We start from the raw sequence: 22277 nt of genomic DNA, 5'->3' as shown, positions 1-22277 counted from the left end.
ACCACAAACTACTGGCCCTGTGGTCTCAAAATCCTAACAATGTATACCAGGACGTTGAAGAAAAAACCCCAACTTATTTGCCAATTATATGCTCAAGATCCGTCACAGATGATGAAAATTAAACGTTAACGTCCATCTTATCATATGTTATAACGTTTTAAATTCATTATAACAACTGTTTAAGAATAGGACATTCCTAGTGTCAAGTTTGACATAATTAAAACATTGTGGAAAGTTATGGATGTGGAGCAGAACAGATGGCATTAAGTGTTGGTAAACTACAAAAAAAGCTTCATTGCTTTGTAACAATAATTTGTTTTCTTGTGATTCAACAAAAAAATTATCATGACTTGAGCATAGCTGATTTTTTTTGCTGGAAAACCCTTTAGGGGATCATTAAATGGTTGTACGAAGATATAACAAAAAGACAACTCAGTCTGTCAAAATTACTGGGCACAATGTGTTCTTGTTATAAATCGTGGTATAATGCAAAGTTATTAACCAGTGACTCATTAGTCTTCAGCAAAAGTCCAAGGGTAGTCTTTGATTTCCGTCAAGTAAAGATTCAGTTGAAGGCACATAACATCAACTGGAAAAGAGAGGCAGCCGATGAATGCTAAGAATTTATTATTTATTTACTTTGAAGATATCCTATTAAGTTGTAACGATGGTAATGGGATATTGGAATGAGGCTGATTTAGAAACCGCCCATACAAGTATGCTTAAACTATGCGGTTTTACACAATTTGTATGACCAGTGAAACCAAAAAGCTTTCTGTATCGTAAGTTTTTAGAAACTAACATAACTGCATTCTGTTAATTATCATCTAAAATGTATTTCCTTTTTTATAAGATTATGTATTTATTCAAGTTAATCCAATTGATTTCCAGCCATTTAGAAAATTGTTGAAAAAGGTTATTGGACTGTGATTTCAACCCAAAATAAGTAGGCTTCTGCATTTTGTTATGATATCTATTACAGTTATAGACATTAATAACAATGGCAAAAGTTACAAAACAATCATTTAGTATCAAATATCTATAAATAAGTATCGATTTTATACAGTTTAGAGTGCCTGATTAATAAATTTGCATTATACAGAAAACATATATCTATTAGTAACAAAGATTCCAATTCCATTTTGCGGGGACCAGCTTCTTAAATCTCAAATTTTGCTGTCACAAGTTCTGTTGTTTTCAACAATTCTAAGGTTTAAACTTGTTAATAAAAATCACGCGCTATCTTGGAAATGACTTAATTGAACAAATTAATTATATGGTGACCTAGTGGTTGCATAGTGAATACATTATTTTAACACTTAAATAAGAAGACTCACTTGGTTCCTGGAAAAAAAATTAACCGTTTTTGCGTCCAATAAAGTTGGGTGCAACTTATAGTACAATTTTTTTACTTGTCAAAAAACATTGGGTGTGAACGCACCCAACGCACCTCCCCTGGCTACGGGTATATAAAATTAACAGCTTTTAAGTAGACTAATAAACAAGGGCTGTTTGTAAAACATGCATGCCCCCCAAATGGGCCCTCAGTTGTAGTGACAGCCATTTTGCAAATATGTTTTTTGTCACTGTGACCTTGACCTTTGACCTAGTGACCTGAAAATCAATAGGGGTCATCTGCCAGTCATGATCAATGAACCTATCAAGTTTCATGATCCTAGGCATAAGCATTCTTGAGTTATCATCTAGAAACCATTTAACTATTTCGGGTCACCGTGACCATGACCTTTGACCTTGTGACTTGAAAATCGGGTCATCTGCCACTCATGATCAAACTACCTATCAAGTTTCATGATCCTAGGCATAAGCGTTCTTGAGTTATCATCCGGAAACCATTTTACTATTTCGGGTCACCGTGACCTTGACCTTTGACCTTGTGACCTGAAAATCGATAGGGGTTATCTGCGAGTCATGATCAATCTACCTATCAAGTTTCATGATCCTAGGCATAAACGTTCTTGAGTTATCATCCGGAAACCATTTTAATATTTCGGGTCACAGTGACCTTGACCTTTGACCTAGTGACCTCAAAATCAATAGGGGTCATCTGCGAGTCATGGTCAATCCACCTATCAAGTTTCATGATCCTAGGCATAAGCGTTCTTGAGTTATCATCCGGAAACCATTTTACTATTTCGGGTCACCGTGACCTTGACCTTTGACCTAGCAACCTCAAAATCAATAGGGGTCATCTGCGAGTCATGATCAATGTACCTATGAAGTTTCATGATCCCTGGCCTAAGCGTTCTTGAGTTATCATCCGGAAACCACCTGGTGGACGGACGGACCGATCGACAGACCGACATGTGCAAAGCAATATACCCTCTCTTCTTCGAAGTTTAAAAAGTTATGACTATCTAATAGATATGATAATTATATTCCGCATACCGGTAACTATTCAATGATATTAACAAATATTGTATGGCCTTTCTGGTATACCATGAGGCATTTTTGGTTCACTTATGCAGCCTTTTTGGTGCGGCTTTTTTGGTGCGGCCTTCTTGGTAAACGGCCTTTCTGGTACTATATCCTCTGTGTGCCTAATTTCGATGAGGTGCCTAAGTTCGATCATTTTTTTATGATGTATTTTCGATGCCACCACTTACATCACGCGCCAGCCTTTCTGCGAAAACTCATAACAGAAGTCGTAATTCCGACAACCTCTTGTAAAAATGCAGTTTAAACAGGTCTTTATGAATAACAAAGCTTAAATTATGTCACTTATCGATACCTCATTTTTCATGCATTTATCGCACTTATATTCTTTAAATCACTATTAAATTCATAAAACATCCATCAAAATACTCTTTTCTAAATTGCCAGGGACGCTGCAGTATTCAGGGCCTGGGGGGGAAGACAAATCTCCGTAAATAAGCGCTTTGTTTACCTGGGGCTCATAAGGGGGCATTCATAAATTAGATCGACACATTACATTTTAAGATAATAGACGACCAATTAAGATGTTTATTGTTAAATTTAAGCTCTTTACTGCAGCCCAATTGCCATGAAAAACTGGCTTTTAGAAGAGGTGAGACATTCCTATGTCCACATTGTGTTTAGGAAAAATATCCAGGGCCCTCAATCCATTTTAGGGGAAGCGGGTCGCTACCCATAGCAGGGGGAATTTTCGCGGCGTTTCCCTTTTTGGGGGATTTTTTAGTTACTCTCTAGTATTACATTTGTACATGTTTGCACTATATTCATTGCTTATTTTATAATTTAGTATGTTTGAAAAGATTAAATTAAAATAGAATTGAGATATAATAATCATGAGACATCTATCCCCCCCCCCAAACCCCCCCCCCCCAAAAAAAAAAAAAAAATTTTTTTTTTAGGGGGAATTTTTCCCCCCAAAAGGGGAAAAAGTATACTTTTCAGGGAGGGAATGCAGCCGAATTTCGGCCATGGATTTGACAGATTGAGGGCCCTGATATCCTATTATAATGTAAATATGTTTGGTTATTTTACAAATGTGTGTTTATGAGTGTTTAATGTTCTTTTCTGCAGTGATTTTTTTTGCTTTTTTTTGTTACAGTCTGTGGCATTTGGATTGGGAAAATTAGCGCGATAAACCATGAAAATGGGAAACATTATAAATATGATTATAAGAACAGAATAAAAATTGCTAAGTTCATGTTTGACAGCATTTTTATATTATAAAGTGTTGCTTTCATGTCTTCTTACAACGTTTGGTTAATATCCTTCCACATGCATATTAAACTTGCAATAATCTATAGATTCTTCAATATACATGTACCATTATGATTAAATTATAATCTCTTTAAGAGTATGAATTTAATTCAGGATGTTTTTTAAAGTAAAATATGATATGGTGAAAACATTAACCAATATTAACAAACAGGCATTTGTGTTCTTGCTGTGTTCATGTTGTATTAAATGGAACTAAAATAATACATTTCATTTGTTTACCTTTTAATATCTTGCACAATTGACATCCTCAGTTCAATGCTATTTCACCAAACTATACGTGACAAAAAAATAACAAGGGCTGTTTGTAAAACATGCATGCCCCCCATAATGGCTCTCTGTTGTATTGACAGCCATTGTGTGAATATGTTTTTTGTCACTGTGACCTTGACCTTTGACCTAGTGACCTGAAAATCAATAGGGGTCATCTGCGAGTCATGATCAATCTACCCATCAAGTTTCATGATCCTAGGCATAAGCGTTCTTCAGTTATCATCCGGAAACCATGTTACTATTTCAGGTCACCGAGACCTTGACCTTTGACCTAGTGACTTGAAAATTAATAGGGGTCATCTGTGAGTTATGATAAATGTCCCTATGAAGTTTCATGATCCTAGGCATAAGCGTTCTTGAGTTATCATCCGGAAACCATTTTACTATTTCAGGTCACCATGACCTTGACCTTTGACCTAGTGACCTGAAAATCGATAGGGGTCAACTGCGAGTCATGATCAATCTACCTACCAAGTTTCATGATCCTAGGCATAAGCGTTCTTGAGTTATCATCCGGAAACCATTTTACTATTTCGGGTCACCATGACCTTGACCTTTGACCTAATTACCTGAAAATCAATAGGGGTCATCTGCCAGTCATTATCAATCTACCTATGAAGTTTCATGATTCTAGGCATAAGCGTTCTTGAGTTATCATCCGGAAACCATTTTACTATTTCAGGTCACCGTGACCTTGACCTTTGACCTTGTGACCTGAAAATCAATAGGGGTCATCTGCGAGTCATGATCAATCTACCTATCATGTTTCATGATATTAGGCATAAACGTTCTTGAGTTATCATCCGGAAACCATTTTACTATTTCGGGTCAACATGACCTTGACCTTTGACCTAGTGACCTAAAAATCAATGGAGGTCATCTGCGAGTCATGATCAATCTTCCTATGAAGTTTCATGATCCTAGGCCCAAGTGATTTTGAGTTATCATCCGGAAACCACCTGGTGGACGGACCGACCGACAGACCGACCGACATGTGCAAAGCAATATACCCCCTCTTCTTCGAAGGGGGGCATAATAAAGCAGAATATGCATATGAATCTGAATATGCACAGATCCACTAACATATAAATCAAATCATGTTTGTCTCTTACCATTTTCGAACGGTTCTCGTCTTAAATGCTTTAACTTTGTGAACTCCAATTTCCCAACACAGATTTCCGTGACGCATATTCACTGTGAACATTTCTAATAAATATTTGTTGTTGTTCATCTCAAACATAGTATTTTGCGTTAATTGACACACACATTAAATTATCTCCTAATAACCATGTGATATCCGCTGTTAATTTTAGTGTTATTTATCATTTTCGCTGCTCATCGCAAACTTCTTGTCTGCTTGCTGCCATCTTGGAAGTGTGTAAATACAGGCGTTAACAATCGGGATACATCGACTATCGTCGGTATCCTCCGCAATATAGAGAGAGATGTGTGGATAGCAACGTAAAATCGTATTTGGCTACATTCGCGAACATTCGTAAGTCAGTTGTCATTCGGCGAAGACTCGACAAGCTTGATCAGCACTCGTTCTACGAAATAAACACTAATTGAAATTGTAATCTTATTGGCTTAATTGGGAAAATTTGGTCATTTTTGGGGAAATTTTGGTCAGTTTTTTGGGAAAAAACATCATTTTTTGCAATTGGGAAGCAGCCGAATATAGGCGGTAATTTTGGGCAAAAAAAATCACTATTCTGTTACCTTCTTAATTGTTAGTTGCTGTTAATTTTAATAAATATTTAAGACCCGCATTACAATAATCTTCAAAATATATGAATTACCTTTCATTTCTAAAAAAAAACAACATTCGAATGTCTCGCTCCTAGCTTAAGTATTCGTGTGAGCAAATAACTATTTATCTACCCCATGTGAGCCCCTATTTGTAACGTCATGAAGACCGCTGGTCGAACTTAGGAGTGCTTCTCAGTGATGTATATCATGTGGGGTAATAGATAGTTTTTAACCGTTTACGACCGTTTTGTTTGTTTATATTTCATTTTATTGGCAGATTTGGATACAGTTTTGAATACTCTGTCTAAATACCATAGCAAGTTTTCAGTAATCGTTGTTGATGAAGAGCATGCGCAGAGACAAAGTTTAACTTGATCGAACTAAGGCGCACAGAGCATACCCAGGGAACTATACTTGTTTGCATCTAGGTCCCTGGTTGACGTCATGCAAGCTCTCCAGTACGCCTAGATAAACACCAGTGGTTTCACCAACAGTACACATACCAAACTTATGGTATTAAATATCCACTATTTTAAAAGAAAATAATGTAAAATATACATACCATCCTTCAGCTAAGTCAGTCTGAATGAGACGGTAACACAGTTACTTTCAGTCGATTCGATTGGGGAAAAAGACAGTTTTATTTCTAAGGGAGGTAACCTATTTGAAAGAGAACTCTTCAAAATGGCAACCTTGGCAAAGTAATGACATTTTCATTTCATCAGAATAAGGGATTTCATGGATAAAATAAATTAAATATAAAATACAATTAAGTGATTTGATGTAAAATCGTTTTAAGTTTCCTTTTGTTGGCTAAACATAAGCTAGTATGTTATTCTTGTTAAATTAACCGATACGTTATATGACGTGTTAAATTTTTCGGATGCATTATAATTCGGATCGTGAATGGACGCTTTATAAGATTGAATACTAACCAGCATACATGCCAGACGTCCCGATCTCGGCGGGACAGTCCTGCTTTTGGGCTCGTTGTCCCGGCATCCCGATATGAGAAGATTTGTCCCGACATTCGTTAAAAACAATGTAAGGTCTATAAGTTCCCTATAAAATTCGCTTTTCAAGCTCTTTCTGGCTAAAACTTACCATCGCTAATCCCTTTATTGCCCCCAATTAACAACCCACTTCTACTACTCGAGTGCACCAGTGTTGTTTTTGACACCTTATCAGCGATTTATCGGCAACTTATTGATTTAATCAGCATTCACACCATGGTGTTTTTATGATAGGGGTCGCTAATTGCTATCAAAAGATGTATCATACAGAAATAAACGCCACCTGCGGTTGTATTTCATGGCCCTATCAAGTTTATTATCCTGTGTATTAATAAACCTAAGGTTAAAAAATCTGTCAAAACGACGATTTTGTACATCAAACAAATTGAATGCGGACCAATACACATTGATGTTTCTCACAAATTAACTTTCGTTTTCGACTGATTTTCAGAAAATAGTTTGTACATATTTGCATCAATCTAAATTTAGAGTTTATTGACAATTGGTTGAATAAGAACAGTGCTCGAATAACGATGCGCTCACATCGTGTCACACGATTTACATATGTCAAATCGAGGCATACGGGGATACCCCACATTTCAGTTTATGGAGTGTGTTTACTTCCGGAAAATGGAGAACGTCTGTGTTCACGAAATTCTGAACACACATTTATCGTCGATATTGGGCAGAAATTTAGAGTTTTTGTAAGTAATATACTGACTACTGACTAAAGAAAAGGTGGAATGATTGATCGTTGTAGGTGTCCTGCTTTTTGGTCAAATTTCCCGACAATTTTTTTTGGAAAGTCCCGTTTTGGACCTGAAAAATTCTGGCATGTATGCTAACCAGACGTGATTTCGTTATTCTTATTCGCTATTCTTAGACGATACCTTAGTGATTTATTTTATTTTTCAGATAAATTATAATTTTGATTATTAAAATGGTTCATGAAAATCACTTTTCATAGGAGATTGAAATTCTATCCATAAAGCTAATCTAATGGCTAAATAAAAAAAACAACCTCCTATATAGTATATGGTCTATATAATATATAGGGTTTATTTTTTTATTATTTAGCCGTTAGATGAGCTTTATGAATAGAATTTCAAACTTCTGTGCTTTTTTACACAAGGGCCTGTCCACACAGTACGTCAGGCTCCAGTAGGTACTTAAATGTTCACTGTGCATGCTTAAGTATACTCAAATTTACCCCTGGTACAGAAAATATACTTAATGTACCTGGGCATTATAAAACTAAATTGCTTGTTGTCACCTTTCTTTTACAAATTAAATATGTTCATATGTATGCTAATTTTGTAAAATGTCCTCTATATTAGTGAGACTCATACTAAAATAAAGCATGTAGAGGCAGGGTTTGTTTAAAGAGAAATTTTTTGTTATCACAGCATGTTTTACGACATCGGATTTGGTCAGGAATAAAACTCAGGTACAGTCTAAATCGGCCAGGTACGTTTTAGTATATTTTTCCAAGCTGGTTTACATTTAAGTATTACCTGAGCCGAAAATGACCAGCTTATATGCTGTTATGAAGCCTTGTATTATGTATAGCCTTTTGTCATGCCAGAATAATTATTGTCCTCTACTGGTTTCACCGGAGGGGACTTATGGTTTGCGCTCTGTCAGTCTGTCTGTCAGTCACACTTTTCTGGATCCTGCGATAACTTAAAAAGTTCTTAATATTTTTTCATGAAACTTAAAATATGGATAGATGGCAATATGGACATTATGCACGTCTTTTCGTTTTGTTCCTACGTCAAAAATTTTGGTTGCTATGGCAACAAATAGACTAGAAATACTGCTGAAAATGGTGGTTTTCTGGATCCTGCGATAACTTTAAAAGTTCTTAATATTTTTTCATGAAACTTGAAACATGGATAGATGGCAATATGGACATTATGCACGTCATTTCATTTTGTTCCTACGTCAAAAATTCTGGTTGCTATGGCAACAAATTTTTATTTTTTTTAAATCTGACAAAGGTGGAATTTCTGACAATGGTGCAGCCGGTAGGGGACCATATTGCTTGGCAATCTCTTGTTATGCCCCCGGTAGGGTGGCATATAGCAGTTGGACTGTCAGTCTGTCCGTCCGTCCGAAAACTTTAATGGTCATAACTTTTTCAATATTGAAGATAGCAACTTGATATTTGGCATGCATGTGCATCTCACGAAGCTGCACATTTTGAGTGGTGAAAGGTGAAGGTCAAGGTCATCCTTCAAGGTCAAATATATGGCGTCTGTCTGTCCATCCGAAAACTTTAACATTGGCCATAACTTTTTCAATATTGAAGATAGCAACTTGATATTTGGCATGCATGTGTATCTCATGGAGCTGCACATTTTGAGTGGGGAAAGGTGAAGGTCAAGGTCATCCTTTAAGGTCAAATGTCAAATATATGGCGTCTGTCCGTTCAAAAACTTTAACATTGGCCATTACTTTTTCAATATTGAAGGTAGCAACTTGATATTTGGCATGCATGTGCATCTCACGGAGCTGCACATTTTGAGTGGTGAAAGGTGAAGGTGAAGGTCATCCTTCAAGGTCAAATGTCAAATATATGGCGTCTGTCCATCCGAAAACTTTAACATTGGCCATAACTTTTTCAATATTGAAGGTAGCAACTTGATATTTGGCATGCATGTGTATCTCATGGAACTGAACATTTTGAGTGGTAAAAAGTGAAGGTCAAGGTCATCCTTCAAGGTCAAATGTCAAATATATGGCGTCTGTCCGTCTGAAAACTTTAACATTGGCCATCACTTTTTCAATATTGAAGGTAGCAACTTGATATTTGGCATGCATGTGCATCTCATGGAGCTGCACATTTTGAGTGGTTAAAGGTGAAGGTGAAGGTCATCCTTCAAGGTCAAATATATGGCGTCTGTCCGTCCGAAAACTTAAACATTGGCCATAACTTTTTCAATATTGAAGATAGCAACTTGATATTTGAAATGCATGTGTATCTCATGGAGCTGCACATTTTTAGTGGTGAAAAGTGAAGGTCAAGGTCATCCTTCAAGGTCAAATATATGGCGTCTGTCCGTCCGAAAACTTAAACATTGGCCATAACTTTTTCAATATTGAAGATAGCAACTTGATATTTGGCATGCATGTGCATCTCATGGAGCTGCACATTTTGAGTGGTGAAAAGTGAAGGTCAAGGACATCCTTCAAGGTCAAATTTTGCAATATTGAAGATAGCAACTAGATATTTGACATTCATGCATATCTCATGGAGCTGCACATTTGAGTGGTGAAAGGTCAAGGTCATCCTTTAAGGTCAAAGGTTAAGGTCAAAGGTCAATTTTTGCAATATTTAAGAAAGCAACTCGATATTGGGCATACATGCGTATTTTGTGGAGCTGCACATTTTGAAAGGTGAAAGGTCAAGGTCATCCTTCAAGGTCAAAGGTCAAATATATGGCTTCAAAGCGGTGCAGTAGGGGGCATTATGTTTCACGAACACAGCTCTTGTTATATCTATGTTGTCCGCTGCATAAATATTGTATCCTGTGTAAAAAAATAATTGCATAATTAGAAGATTATCTAAACCTTGATCTTGCAATAGTAGATGAAAAAGCAGCAGATAAAAAATGTGTATTACATAATTGTCAAGTCGGATTTTTGCAAGTTTTGTTTTCAAATTAAATCTAGATTGAGTTACTGCTTCAATATATAACTGTGACAACTGTTGATAATTAACTATTCTAATATAACAGTCATTTACATATTGGGATAGTTCTTTTAAGTGGAAATTTTATATTTCAATACAGTTTAATAGTGTTTTTGAGACTAAATTTTAATTAGGCGTTATATAATATCAAAAAAAAGTTCGAAAGTGTGACATGCTTTAAGGGGTGGGGGATATGATATGTGTGACAGTTTGTGACAGAGGGAAGAGAGAGAGTTTAAAATGGTAAAAAAAACATGATGTACTTTATGGACAGCCCCAAATCAGAACTTGTAAAATGAAACAAGTTGAGCTTGACAAGAGCTGGCTTAATTCATGTTGTTTTAGAAACACTTTGAGTGCATTTTTGTTTATTATTTGTAACTTAAGCACTCAAATTTAAATTTATTGAAAGTTTAACTTCAAGTTTAGTTACGCCTTTCAGGACCATTCTTAAAGTAGGCATAGCAGGGGGAGCGGTCGCTGGCACTGCAAGCTATGGTGTGTGGAGTGCTGACACAAAACAGGGAGCTGCTGCGCTAGAGAGAGTGAAGGCCTCACTTCCTAGTGCCCAGCCATATGTTAACAAGGTATACAGGTTTAGAAACTAGCATCATATTGGTCTTTGTTTCCTGTCATCACTCTTTCAATACTTAGTATACTTAAAACTCATGTGTTTTCTGAAAAATCTTGGGACCCATTAAAATATTTAGGGGGCCATTGGCTAGTGGACACTGCTAATTTTCTTCCCTAATAAGACTTAGAATAATGAAGTATTCTTACTACGCACAAGGAGAATGCAGTCTGCCCAGTTTCCCTGAAAGTCTGTCAGACCTGGGAAAAGTGAGTAAAACTGCACTAGGTACAGATAGTATTTCCAGGAATTGATGATCTTTGCCGGTAAAACCATTAGGTAGAGTACTAATTTGTAGTTGACTGGCAAGTACATTTGAATTTTGGCCAGTGATAATTATAAGTTTACCTGACTTTGTGACCATTAATGTTTTTGGCACTTTCACAGATACTGCCAGGATCCTTATACCTTGATTTTATCACACAACAAACTCAAGCAAGTCTTGTTAAATTTATTTATAAACAAATTAGCTTGACAAATACAACAATATTTACTCGTAAGCAAATGATTTTGCTTTACTGATGCATGCATAATTCACTGTTGTAATTGCGCAATATGCAAGTGTAAAATACATTTAGGTGAACCTGGCACAAAAGTTAAAAGTAAATAACTTTAAAAGTAAAAGCTATTATTCATACACACGTGGCCTTACTGATTAACTCAAATTCATTACTCTTTTCTTGTTACCTGTTCTAGATTCCAGGACCTGCAGATGTTGGCAAGGATGTCACTTCAAAATGGAACACAGGTAACATAATACACATATACAGTGTATATTGATGCAGTAGTCCATAGATTTTTTTTGAAAAGATTTTAATTTGAAAAAAGTGTTGTCTTATGGCCATCATGAAGATAAAAATAAACAAAATCAATGCATGTATACGTAGAATATTAACCTTTTTTATAAGCAAAAAAACAATACTTTGATGTGCGTCTGTTGTCTGTCTAGCTTGTGCTGGGGTTCACTTCCCACTTTCTGCCCATATGAGTTTGGTTGATGTTCGCCATACTGGATATGTGGGTTTCCCCACCAAACTAAAATGAAATTTATTCTAGTTCACAAATTGCAGATATTTTTTATCGAAAATGTGTCCAACTTTCATAAGTTTAATCTGGTCCTCACAATATGGCTTCAGTCTCAGACCTAATCAAGTCCAAAGTGCACCGAGAATTTTTATCATTCAGGTGTGCAGACAATCTTCCAGAATGTTTCGTCCGTGCCAGGCAATACAGTGAAGTTTGTACAGAAGACGATTGGTGATTTATCCAAGTGATCAATATAAATGAACTTGCGAATCAAGTCTGTTTTATTGATACATACTTAAATATTAAAAGTAATATAAAGATCACTGGTTGTATCAAACATAAAAAAGAACGTTTAATAGCTTTGAAGACATATGAGTTGCTATTATTTTTACACTGTAAAATGAATATATCTTTAAAACATACCCTTGACAATTTTATCCAATGAAATAAATTATGCCAATATGTTACCTGTAAGCTGTCTGTCTGTTCAAACAAGTATTTGTACCAGTTCAGATGATTTATAAATAAAATATATGAAAAATACAATTTTCTGACAAAATTTATTAAATAGGATAAAACTGAAGCAAAACATAAACATGATAACACTTATTTAAGAGTATTATAAATAAGAAGTATTAAACATGATAACACTTATTTAAGAGTATTATAAATAAGAAGTATAGTATAATTTTTGAAAAAACACATTATTTTTTTTGTTGATATAGTACACTGGCAGTACTTTTTTCATCCTTTAGTATCCTTTATAATTTAATATTACTCATTTGTGCATGTGATCTTTTTACACATTTGATGTTTGTGGTTTTGCATGCATGTTAACAGATTTGAAATCTTTCAGGATAGAAATGTCAGTGTAACATTTAAAAATAGAAGTGATATTTACTAATATTTTTCAAGTACTGAAGATCTTCAGAAATGATATTACTTATAAAACAGTTTTTACTTGTTATTTGCTATCATATGTTTTCCTAAATGGCAAATGCCATGGAAATGCAAATAGAAAGTTTCTTTTACAAATATGTGACCTGACCAGAATCATAAATTAATTAGAAAAATAGAAGCAAATGTCTTGATATAAATAATGTTATGTAATTGTTTTGTTGAATTTTAATTGAAATTTTGAATAAATGTAGAAAATGATTAACTTGTGTTTTCCCTGTTTGCAATGTAAAATTTTCTGATTGTCTTTTAATACATCAACTTGTTTAGGCATTCAGCATCATGAATTGCAAACTATTCCTTATATCTGTGTATGTGTTCAGTACACTGAAGCATGTTGCTTAGCAGAATTACCAGTAATTTGCTTTAAAATTACGAGTCCAAAAGTGCTTTGTATTGTTATAATAGCATATGTCATTTGATCACACTTAATTTATGTCTAGCAATACTATAGTGTAAGATTCGAGTTTAATAAAAAAAAATCTTTAAACATTAATTTCGTCCTTTAAGAGTAAAATCCATTATGATACAGCTGTGGCATTCTTATATGTTATCTGGGCATATTTCTAACACTTTGGGTAATACACATTTTCCAAAATACATTATTAAAAACCTTTTTAATATTCTGTTTTTCAATTGTTGATTATCCATAAACAAAACAATATTTTAAATATTTGTTATTCCCCCAAATAAGGGCATTAAGTAGTGGCACAGTCTGTTTGTGGGTTGGTGTTTGTCTTCTGGATTTAATGTCCAACCTGTAACTTAAACATCTCTGTAAAGAATTTAATAAAACTGCTGATTATTATTCCCCAAATGACCAGACCATGTGTAATAAAGAACTGCCCATCAATCAGAGGTCACAATTCAAGGTCAAAATTAGTTTCTGCTCTTAAACTCTAAAATGGCTAGAAGGATCATTGTTATATAACTAAGGATTTGTATTCCCCATGACCAGCCAATGTGTTGCATACAACTCATCTGATCCTCTATGAAAGGTGAAGGTTTACATGCAAGGTCAGAGTTTACATACTTAAGTTTCTGCTCTGGAACATGTGCATGCTGTGGAGGTAGTTTTAACCCTTTGAGTGCTGGAACCGAATTTAGAAGGCCTTTGCAAACAGTTTGGATCCAGATGAGACGCCACAGAACGTGGCGTCTCATCAGGATTCAAACTGTTTGCTATTCTGATAGTATTCTTTGAAAAAAAATCGAAGAAAATGCTAATTTTAGAAATTCAGCAGAAGAAATTTTAACAGACGACAAATATCCCAGCATGCAAAGGGTTAATATAACCTTGGATTACCGGATATATTTCTAAAACCAAACAATTTGTTGCTAACAAAGCCCATGCTCCTCGGAGAAAAAAAACAAGTTCACAATGCAAAGAACATACATTATACTTTCCACTTCGTTATATTTCTATAGCATGGAAATTTTTATAGCAATTTGGATGATTATTCTGCATAGCTAGACAACTGCAACTTCCATGCTCCTCGATTAAAGGCCACAGTGACCATTGAAGATCAAGTCACGAGTTATTGTTTCTGCAACTTTTAAATGTCTAAGAAGAGGAAAATATTCAGATTATAGATCCCAGTTTACAGATAATAATTAGTATCGCCTATCAGTAAAAGGTCAAGGTCGCAAATAAAGGTCAAATGTCATTGAGTACAATTTTTGTTACGTAACTAATGCGTGGGAAGAATAACACATTTTTTTTTGATACCCACATCGACCAAAGGATGTGTAGTGTAAAATTCTTACTTTTCATTTTTGCATTTAAATTTTCATTGCCATTAATGTATTGTGCATCTCCCATCATAAACTTGTCACATGCCTTGTCTTAGTTGGACTTTTGTTTAAAATTGCAATTTTTCAAATCTGCAAACAGGTCCATTGTAAGTTCTCTTATATTTATTGAGAATTTATTCTTTATAAATTTAGTGTAAGGGAGCACTAGACCAAAACCTTATGAAGTGTGATGCTGTTTTATGCTCTTGTTTATCGTATACATGTACTGGTAAAATTAAGCCATGCAGATGTCATATTGCTTTAAAATATGTTAAGTTTCTGTGCCTATATGGAACAAGAGAAGCAACTGCTTTTAAATGTATGCTACACCAAACTTTATTACTTCTCTTGAATGAAGACTTAACATTTAATAAAAATGTAAATAATATTGATATAATAATTTTATATGTGTGAATTCAAGAGGATTATTGTCATTTGCCCCTTTATGCAATAAGTTAAAAATGGCAACTTATTTTATTTCTTTTAAAATAAAAACAACTACAGTATGCATCAAAAGTTTTTTACAAGCTGATAACAAGAATAATTATGTATGACAACTAAATTTAAAGATTGAACAATAAAAATATCCAACAGAATAAAATGATATGGTACAAAACATACAAATACATACATATTGCAAAAGAATAAAAATTGTGACAAATACAGTCCTTGGACGAATACACTTTAGTTTTGTATTGTTTAAAAAAAGTGAGACACAGAAAAAGTTACAAGTCAGTCTTTGTACCAGTGTATGAACATTGCTCTCAAAAAACGGAGCTTAAGGCGTGTAAATTGTTGTCCCAGGTTAGCCGGTGCTGTCTTCACAGGCAAATCAGGGATGATACTTTCCGACTTAACTGGATATTTTCTAAGAAGAGATTTCCTTAAACGAAAAATTCCATATAAGAGGAAAGTGTCAAGACTGCAAAGGCTACTCTGGGTAGATACTATTGGGACATGCATTACGCCTTTTTCCCCAGGACGATACTATTGGGACATGCATTACGCCTTTTTTTCCCAGGACGATACTATGGGACATGCATTATGCCATACTATTGGGACATGCATTACGCCATACTATTGGGTCATGCATTTCGCCTTTTTTTCCCAGGACGATACTATTGGGACATGCATTACGCCTTTTTTCCCAGGTCGATACTATTGGGATATGCATTACGCCTTTTTTTCCCAAGACAATACTATGGGACATGCATTATGCCATACTATTGGGACATGCATTACGCCATACTATTGGGTCATGCATTACGCCTTTTTTTCCCAGGACGATACTATTGGGACATGCATTACGCCTTTTTTCCCCAGGAAGATACTATTGGGACATGCATTATGCCTTTTTTCCCAGGACAATACTATTGGGACATGCATTACGCCTTTTTTCCCAGGACGATACTATTGGGACATGCATTACGCCTTTTATTCCCAGAGTATGTATGACATTTGAGATCTGAACAAGTCTGGTTAAAAAGTTACCATTGCAGGCCTTGCTGGCTTTAGCTATTCTTGATCACAGGATGTGTCCCGAAGAAGGAACTCTATTACAAAGAATAACACTCCAACTAGGATAATAACTTTGTCCATCTACATGTAGATTATGTGTATTTGCATATCTATTCCATGTTTAACAATATTACAATTCATGCTGTCAAATAAATAGAAATATTGCATATATAGTCTAATTTGTTTGCGATCCCTACATAACTGAAGTTATGACTTCATAAAATAGAACTACAAATTCCTTTAATACACACATGTTTCAGTACACAGGAGTTACAGTTTGTGTTAAATTTTAACATGGTAGTTGCTGTTACAACAAAGATAATACAATCTAACAACCAAATAAATAATGCAACAAAATTGGAAACCTGAGCTCAGAAAAATTAAAATTAAAAACATAGACATTCATTAGTTAATAAGCAAAAAAATATTTGTGAGATCGAGCAAGTATCAGAATAATGGTGTCTCCTTGTTGTTGATCTCCATATTAACAACTCTAGGTGATTAAGGTATTAAACAAGAGCTGTCAGAAGACAGCCAATCGACTATTCGGGTGCTTGACAGTATAATGTAAGCCATCATGGGGAAATTGTTCATATTCAATAAGGTCAAGGTAATATACCGGTAGTCATATTCTAAGTGGAAGAGGACCATAATTAAAACATATTGATTGCTTATGTTTTTAAGAAGTGGTACTTTACAGACGATTCTGAGTTCAGGTATATTTTCCACAATCTATTGAACATTTGTAAAAACATAAAACAAACTACTAAGATTTTATTTCAAGTTTGATAGCAAACGCTTGGGTGGGATGATTGGACAGTCTTTCAAAAATAAATGAACAAGAGCTTGTCACAGTAGTGCCAAATCCCCGTCAAAATGTGTTTGCTTGTATGACAACATTTGTTTTAGAGAGTAGAATAATATTTGTAAAAACAAATAAAGGGAGAGAATTCATTATGCTCCGGACAAAAATTTACTTTGAAATTAAATAAAGGGATATAATTAAAACACTAAGGTAGATAGAGTTATGGTTCTTAGTCACTGCGCTTCTTCTACTTGCCATCTGTTTAAGTTTCAAGTAAATTCCTTCAGTAGATTTAGAGTTATGCTCTGGACAAAAATTTACTTTAAAATTATATAAAAGGGGAGATAATTAAAAAAACTAAGGTAGATAGAGTTATGGTTCTTGGTCACTGCACTTCTCCTAGTTGCCATATGTTTATATTTCAAGTTTCAAGTAAATCCCTTTTGAAGATTTAGAATTATGCTCCGGACAAAATTTACTTTAAAGTTATATAAAAGGGCAGATAATTCAAAAACTAAGGTAGATAGTTATGGTTCTTAGTCACTGCACTTTTCCTACTTGCCATCTGTTTGTATTTCAAGTTTCAAGTAAATCCCTTCAGTAGATTTAGAGTTATGCTCTGGACAAACATTTACTTTAAAATTATATAAAAGGGGAGATAATTAAAAAACTAAGGTAGATAGAGTTGTGGTTCTTGGTCACTGCACTTCTCCTAGTTGCCATCTGTTTATATTTCAAGTTTCAAGTAAATCCCTTCAGTAAATTTAGAGTTATGCTCGGGACAAAAATTTAATTCAAAATCATATAAAAGAGGAGATAATTCAAAAACTAAGGTAGACAGAGTTGTGGTTCTTGGTCACTGCACTTCTCCTAGTTGCCATCTGTTTATATTTCAAGTTTCAAATAAATCCCTTTAGTATATTTAGGGTTATGCTACGGACAAAAATTTACTTTAAAGTTATATAAAAGGGGAGATAATTCAAAAACTAAGGTAGATAGAGTTATGGTTCTTGGTCACTGCACTTCTCCTAGTTGCCAACTGTTTATATTCTAAGTTTAAAGTAAATCCATTGAATAGATTTGGAGTTATGCTCCGGACAAAGTTTCAGCTGGACGGACGGACGGACAGACCAATTACTATATCCCCTCCGAATTGTTTTTTTTGTGGGTTTTTTTTTTCCATGTTTCAAAAAAAAAAAATTTGGGTGGGGGTGGGTGGGGCGGGGGTGGAGTATAATGGGGGGGGTGTGGTCATTTATTAGATGGGATGGGGCATGGGGGGATAGTTTGGGTGGAGTCCATTGTGGTATGTCAGGTAAGTGTTGTCTTGTCAAAGTATGAATCAAATCTAATCATAAATAAAGAAGTTATGGCAATTTAAGCAAAATTTAATCATTCAAAGGTCAAGGTCAAATTCAACTGGCCAGATACAGTACCCTCATGATAGTAAGAAAGTATTTGAAGTTTGAAAGCTATCACCTTGAAACTTTAGAAGTAAAGTGGATCTTAACACAAAATTTAACAAAATATTCACAGTTACTAAGACAAAAAAGGGCCATAATATCTTTAAAATGCCAACCAGAGTTATGCAACTTGCCTTGTACAGTCCCCTTACGATAGTTAGCAAGTGTTCCAATTCGGAAAGCAATAGCTTTGATATTTTAGGAGTAAAGTGGACCAAAACACAAAACTTAACCAACTGTTCAATTATTAAGTATAAAAGGGGCCATAATTCTGTCAAAATGCCAGTCAGAGTTACATAACTTTTCCTGCTCAGGCACCTTATGATAGTTAGTAAGTGTTGCAAGTATGAAAGCAATAGCTTTGCTACTTTAGGAATAAAATGGACCTAAACACAAAACTTAACCAAATTTTCAATTTTCTAAGTATAAAAAGGGAACATAATTCTTACAAAATGCTTGATACAGTTGTCTGCTCTAGTCTATAGATTGGTGTCATGTTGGTAAAGAAGTATGCAAACTATGAAAGCAATATGTCAAGGGACATAGAAAATATTTGAGGTGGTACGCAAACTTAAACAAAGATTTACAAATAATATGCATATTCTAAGTGAAAAAAGGGCCATAATTCTTACAAAATGCTTGAAACAGTTGTCTGCTCTTGTTTATAGATTGAGGTCATGTTGGTAAAGAAGTATTCAACATATAAAAGCAATATATCAAGGGACATAGAAAATATTTGAGGTGGTACGCAAACTTTAACAAAGATTTACCAATAATATGCATATTCTAAGTGAAAAAAGGGCAATAATTCTTACAAAATGCTTGAAACAGTTGTCTGCTCTTGTTTATAGATTAAGGTCATGTTGGTAAAGAAGTATTCAACATATAAAAGCAATATATCAAGGGACATAGAAAATATTTGAGGTGGTACGCAAACTTTAACAAAGATTTATCAATAATATGCATATTCTAAGTGAAAAAGGGGCCATAATTCTTACAAAATGTTTGATACAGTTGTCTGCTCTTGTTTATAGATTGGGGTCATGTTGGTAAAGAAGTATTCAAAATATAAAAGCAATATGTCAAGGGACATAGAAAATATTTGAGGTGGTACGCAAACTTTAACAAAGATTTATCAATAATATGCATATTCTAAGTGAAAAAAGGGCCATAATTCTTACAAAATGCTTGATACAGTTGTCTGCTCTTGTTAATAGATTGGGGTCATGTTGGTAAAGAAGTATTCAAAATATAAAAGCAATATGTCAAGGGACATAGAAAATATTTGAGGTGGTACGCAAACTTTAACAAAGATTTATCAATAATAATGCATATTCTAAGTGAAAAAAGGCCATAATTCTTACAAAATGCTTGATACAGTTGGCAAACTTTATCATTCCAACGCTCACACTGGGGTGAGTAGGATAGCTCCTCTATATATATTTCATATATAATAGTCGAGCTACAAATGAGTAATTAGCAAATAATTCTTTGCAAAAGACTTATAATTAATTATTGGCAAATAAACAATAATGAATAAAAAATTATTTTTATGAACTGAAAATTATATGATTCAAAAATGATTTCTGAAGTCAACAACACCCTAGAAGTATTTTTAAGAAGCAAGATGGATGTCACTTGCATATATATTCTAGCTGTTTGTAAGAAAAACAAACATTAAACACAGTATAATGAACTTATATGAGCTGTTTTGAAGTAATTAAAAGCATCAACTATTAACAACAATAACATTCTGTAAAGCGAAAGGCTAACATGTATGCTGACTGATAAGAGACGTATTTATAAATCTGGATTGTTCATTCAAGATTGCTATATAAACTGCTCGGAAGCATTATATATATCTGACAGACATTACAAACACATCAATATGTGAATTATACTGCCTATGTAAATAGTATTACTAACATTTTCCTGCGCTATATTGATGTGATTTTATGACTTCACCCATAGCATGTCAACTAATTGACTCGTAAGCCATTTATATGGCTGGGTAGTACAATGTTTTGTAAATATATATTTTTTATAATAATATTGATTCGTATTATTGCTATAAAAACCAATGATTGTATATGCACTATGCCTCACTTTAATAAAATATACAACTATAACGATTTTCAATGAATGAGTTTAATAAATAAAGGCTCTTTGTGGGTTCCAGTTGAATGTCGATTTTAATTCAGAGAAATTAAACATTTTAAAGAGTGCATTGCCACGAATAAAAAGTGAATAAAAATAGAAAATCTATCAAAACCAATACATATATTTTTCTATTTAATGCTTCTCCATGTTTGTTTACTTGTTAAAATGCCGTTTTATGCACAGAAAAGTTTGTGAATAAATGTATGTCTTAGCCTTTTCTATTGAACACTTACAAAAGTTGATAAATAATACAACATTTAACTACAATACACAAATTGGTAATTTTGTATGCAATGTTTTAGAATGACACAACAGTGAATACAATGGACAGATTATAAATTACTGCGCACTAAACAATACATTCAATAATATACATAATTTAAATTATACACATTATTTGTATTATGTTTAAAGTTCCTTTTCATTTTGTAAATATTCTCAACTAATAATAATTTCATTTCTACATAGTAGACAGTAAAAATATACAAAAATAAATAATAAAAAATATTAGAGAAGAAACATTATTTAATAAGACATGAATGCATTGAGATATTTAACCCTTTACCACTTAGATACATTTTTTTAGTCTCTTAGAAAGTTAAATTTAATTTAACCCTTTCAGTGCTGAAACCGAATTTTGAAGGCCTTTGCAAACAGTTTGGATCCAGATGAGACGCCACAGAACGTGGCGTCTCATCAGGATCCAAACTGTTTGCTGTTATGATAGTATTATTGAAAAAAAATCGAAGAAAATGCTAATTTTAGAAAGTCAGCAGACGACATTTTAGCAGATGACAAATTTCCCAGCATGCAAATGGTTAAGACCTTTCTGACTTACTAGACTCAAGTTGAAAAGGCTTCATTTCCAACCTCTAGATACTGACAGGCAGCAAAATCATAAACCCTTTGCATGCTGGGAAATTTGTCGTCTGCTAAAATGTCATCTGCTGAATTTCTAAAATTAGCATTTTCTTCGATTTTTTTTCCAAAGAATACTATCAGAATAGCAAACAGTTTGGATCCTGATGAGACACCACGTTCTGTTCGGTTCTCGCACTGAAATAGTTAAAGGTTGTTCTGGTTTTACGCTGTTTGCACTATGCCATTTTCACTTTGCTTCTGAGTGGGAAAGGGTTAAAGAAGAGATGTGTTTGTCAGAAACACAATGCCCCCTATTGCGCTGCTTTGAAGCCATATATTTGACCTTTATCCTTGAAGGATGACCTTGGCCTTTCACCACTCAAAATGTGCAGCTCCATGAGAAACACATACATGCCAAATATCTAGTTGCTTTCTTCAATAATGCAAAAGTTATTGCAAAACTTTAACCAATGTTAAAGTTTTGGGACACACACAATGAATGACAGACAGACCGGCCAAAAACAATATGCACCCGATCTTTCGATCCGGGGGCATACAAAAAGTTGCAGTGCTCAATTTACTTCTGTGATTAAGTCTGTTAATAATC

At 34.3% G+C, this 22277-nt stretch overlaps 3 protein-coding genes and 1 long non-coding RNA gene across 5 annotated transcripts in view; 2 read left to right on the top strand and 2 right to left on the bottom strand.

Annotated features, from left to right (window-relative positions):
• Positions 1–6391, bottom strand: part of LOC127867689 (hydroxysteroid 11-beta-dehydrogenase 1-like protein) — a 70253-nt gene extending 63862 nt beyond the window's left edge. The window contains exon 1 of one of the 2 annotated variants that reach the window (XM_052409016.1): positions 6311–6391. The gene's annotated coding sequence lies outside the window, so the exon portion shown is untranslated. The remainder of the gene's footprint in view (positions 1–6310) is intronic. The other variant, XM_052409018.1, reaches the window with a different exon arrangement.
• The window catches only part of LOC127867686 (atrial natriuretic peptide receptor 1-like), a 740759-nt gene that overhangs the window by 680662 nt on the left and 37820 nt on the right, over positions 1–22277 (top strand). The window lies entirely within an intron of this gene.
• On the top strand, positions 6319–13270 carry LOC127867691 (uncharacterized). The gene is made up of 4 exons (XM_052409020.1): positions 6319–6449; positions 10898–11042; positions 11783–11834; positions 12272–13270. The coding sequence occupies exons 1-4, from the start codon at positions 6433–6435 to the stop codon at positions 12358–12360; spliced, it is 303 nt and encodes a 100-aa protein (XP_052264980.1). The 5' UTR covers positions 6319–6432; the 3' UTR covers positions 12361–13270.
• Positions 15370–18391, bottom strand: LOC127867692 (uncharacterized). Its single transcript, XR_008043619.1, has 2 exons — positions 16253–18391; positions 15370–15871 (listed from the first exon to the last, which is right to left on the bottom strand). It is a non-coding gene; the product is annotated as an uncharacterized LOC127867692 (long non-coding RNA).

The sequence above is a fragment of the Dreissena polymorpha genome, chromosome 2 (genome assembly GCF_020536995.1).
Source record: "Dreissena polymorpha isolate Duluth1 chromosome 2, UMN_Dpol_1.0, whole genome shotgun sequence".
NCBI classification, from domain to species: domain Eukaryota; kingdom Metazoa; phylum Mollusca; class Bivalvia; order Myida; family Dreissenidae; genus Dreissena; species Dreissena polymorpha.
This window is presented reverse-complemented; position numbering and strand designations above follow the sequence as displayed.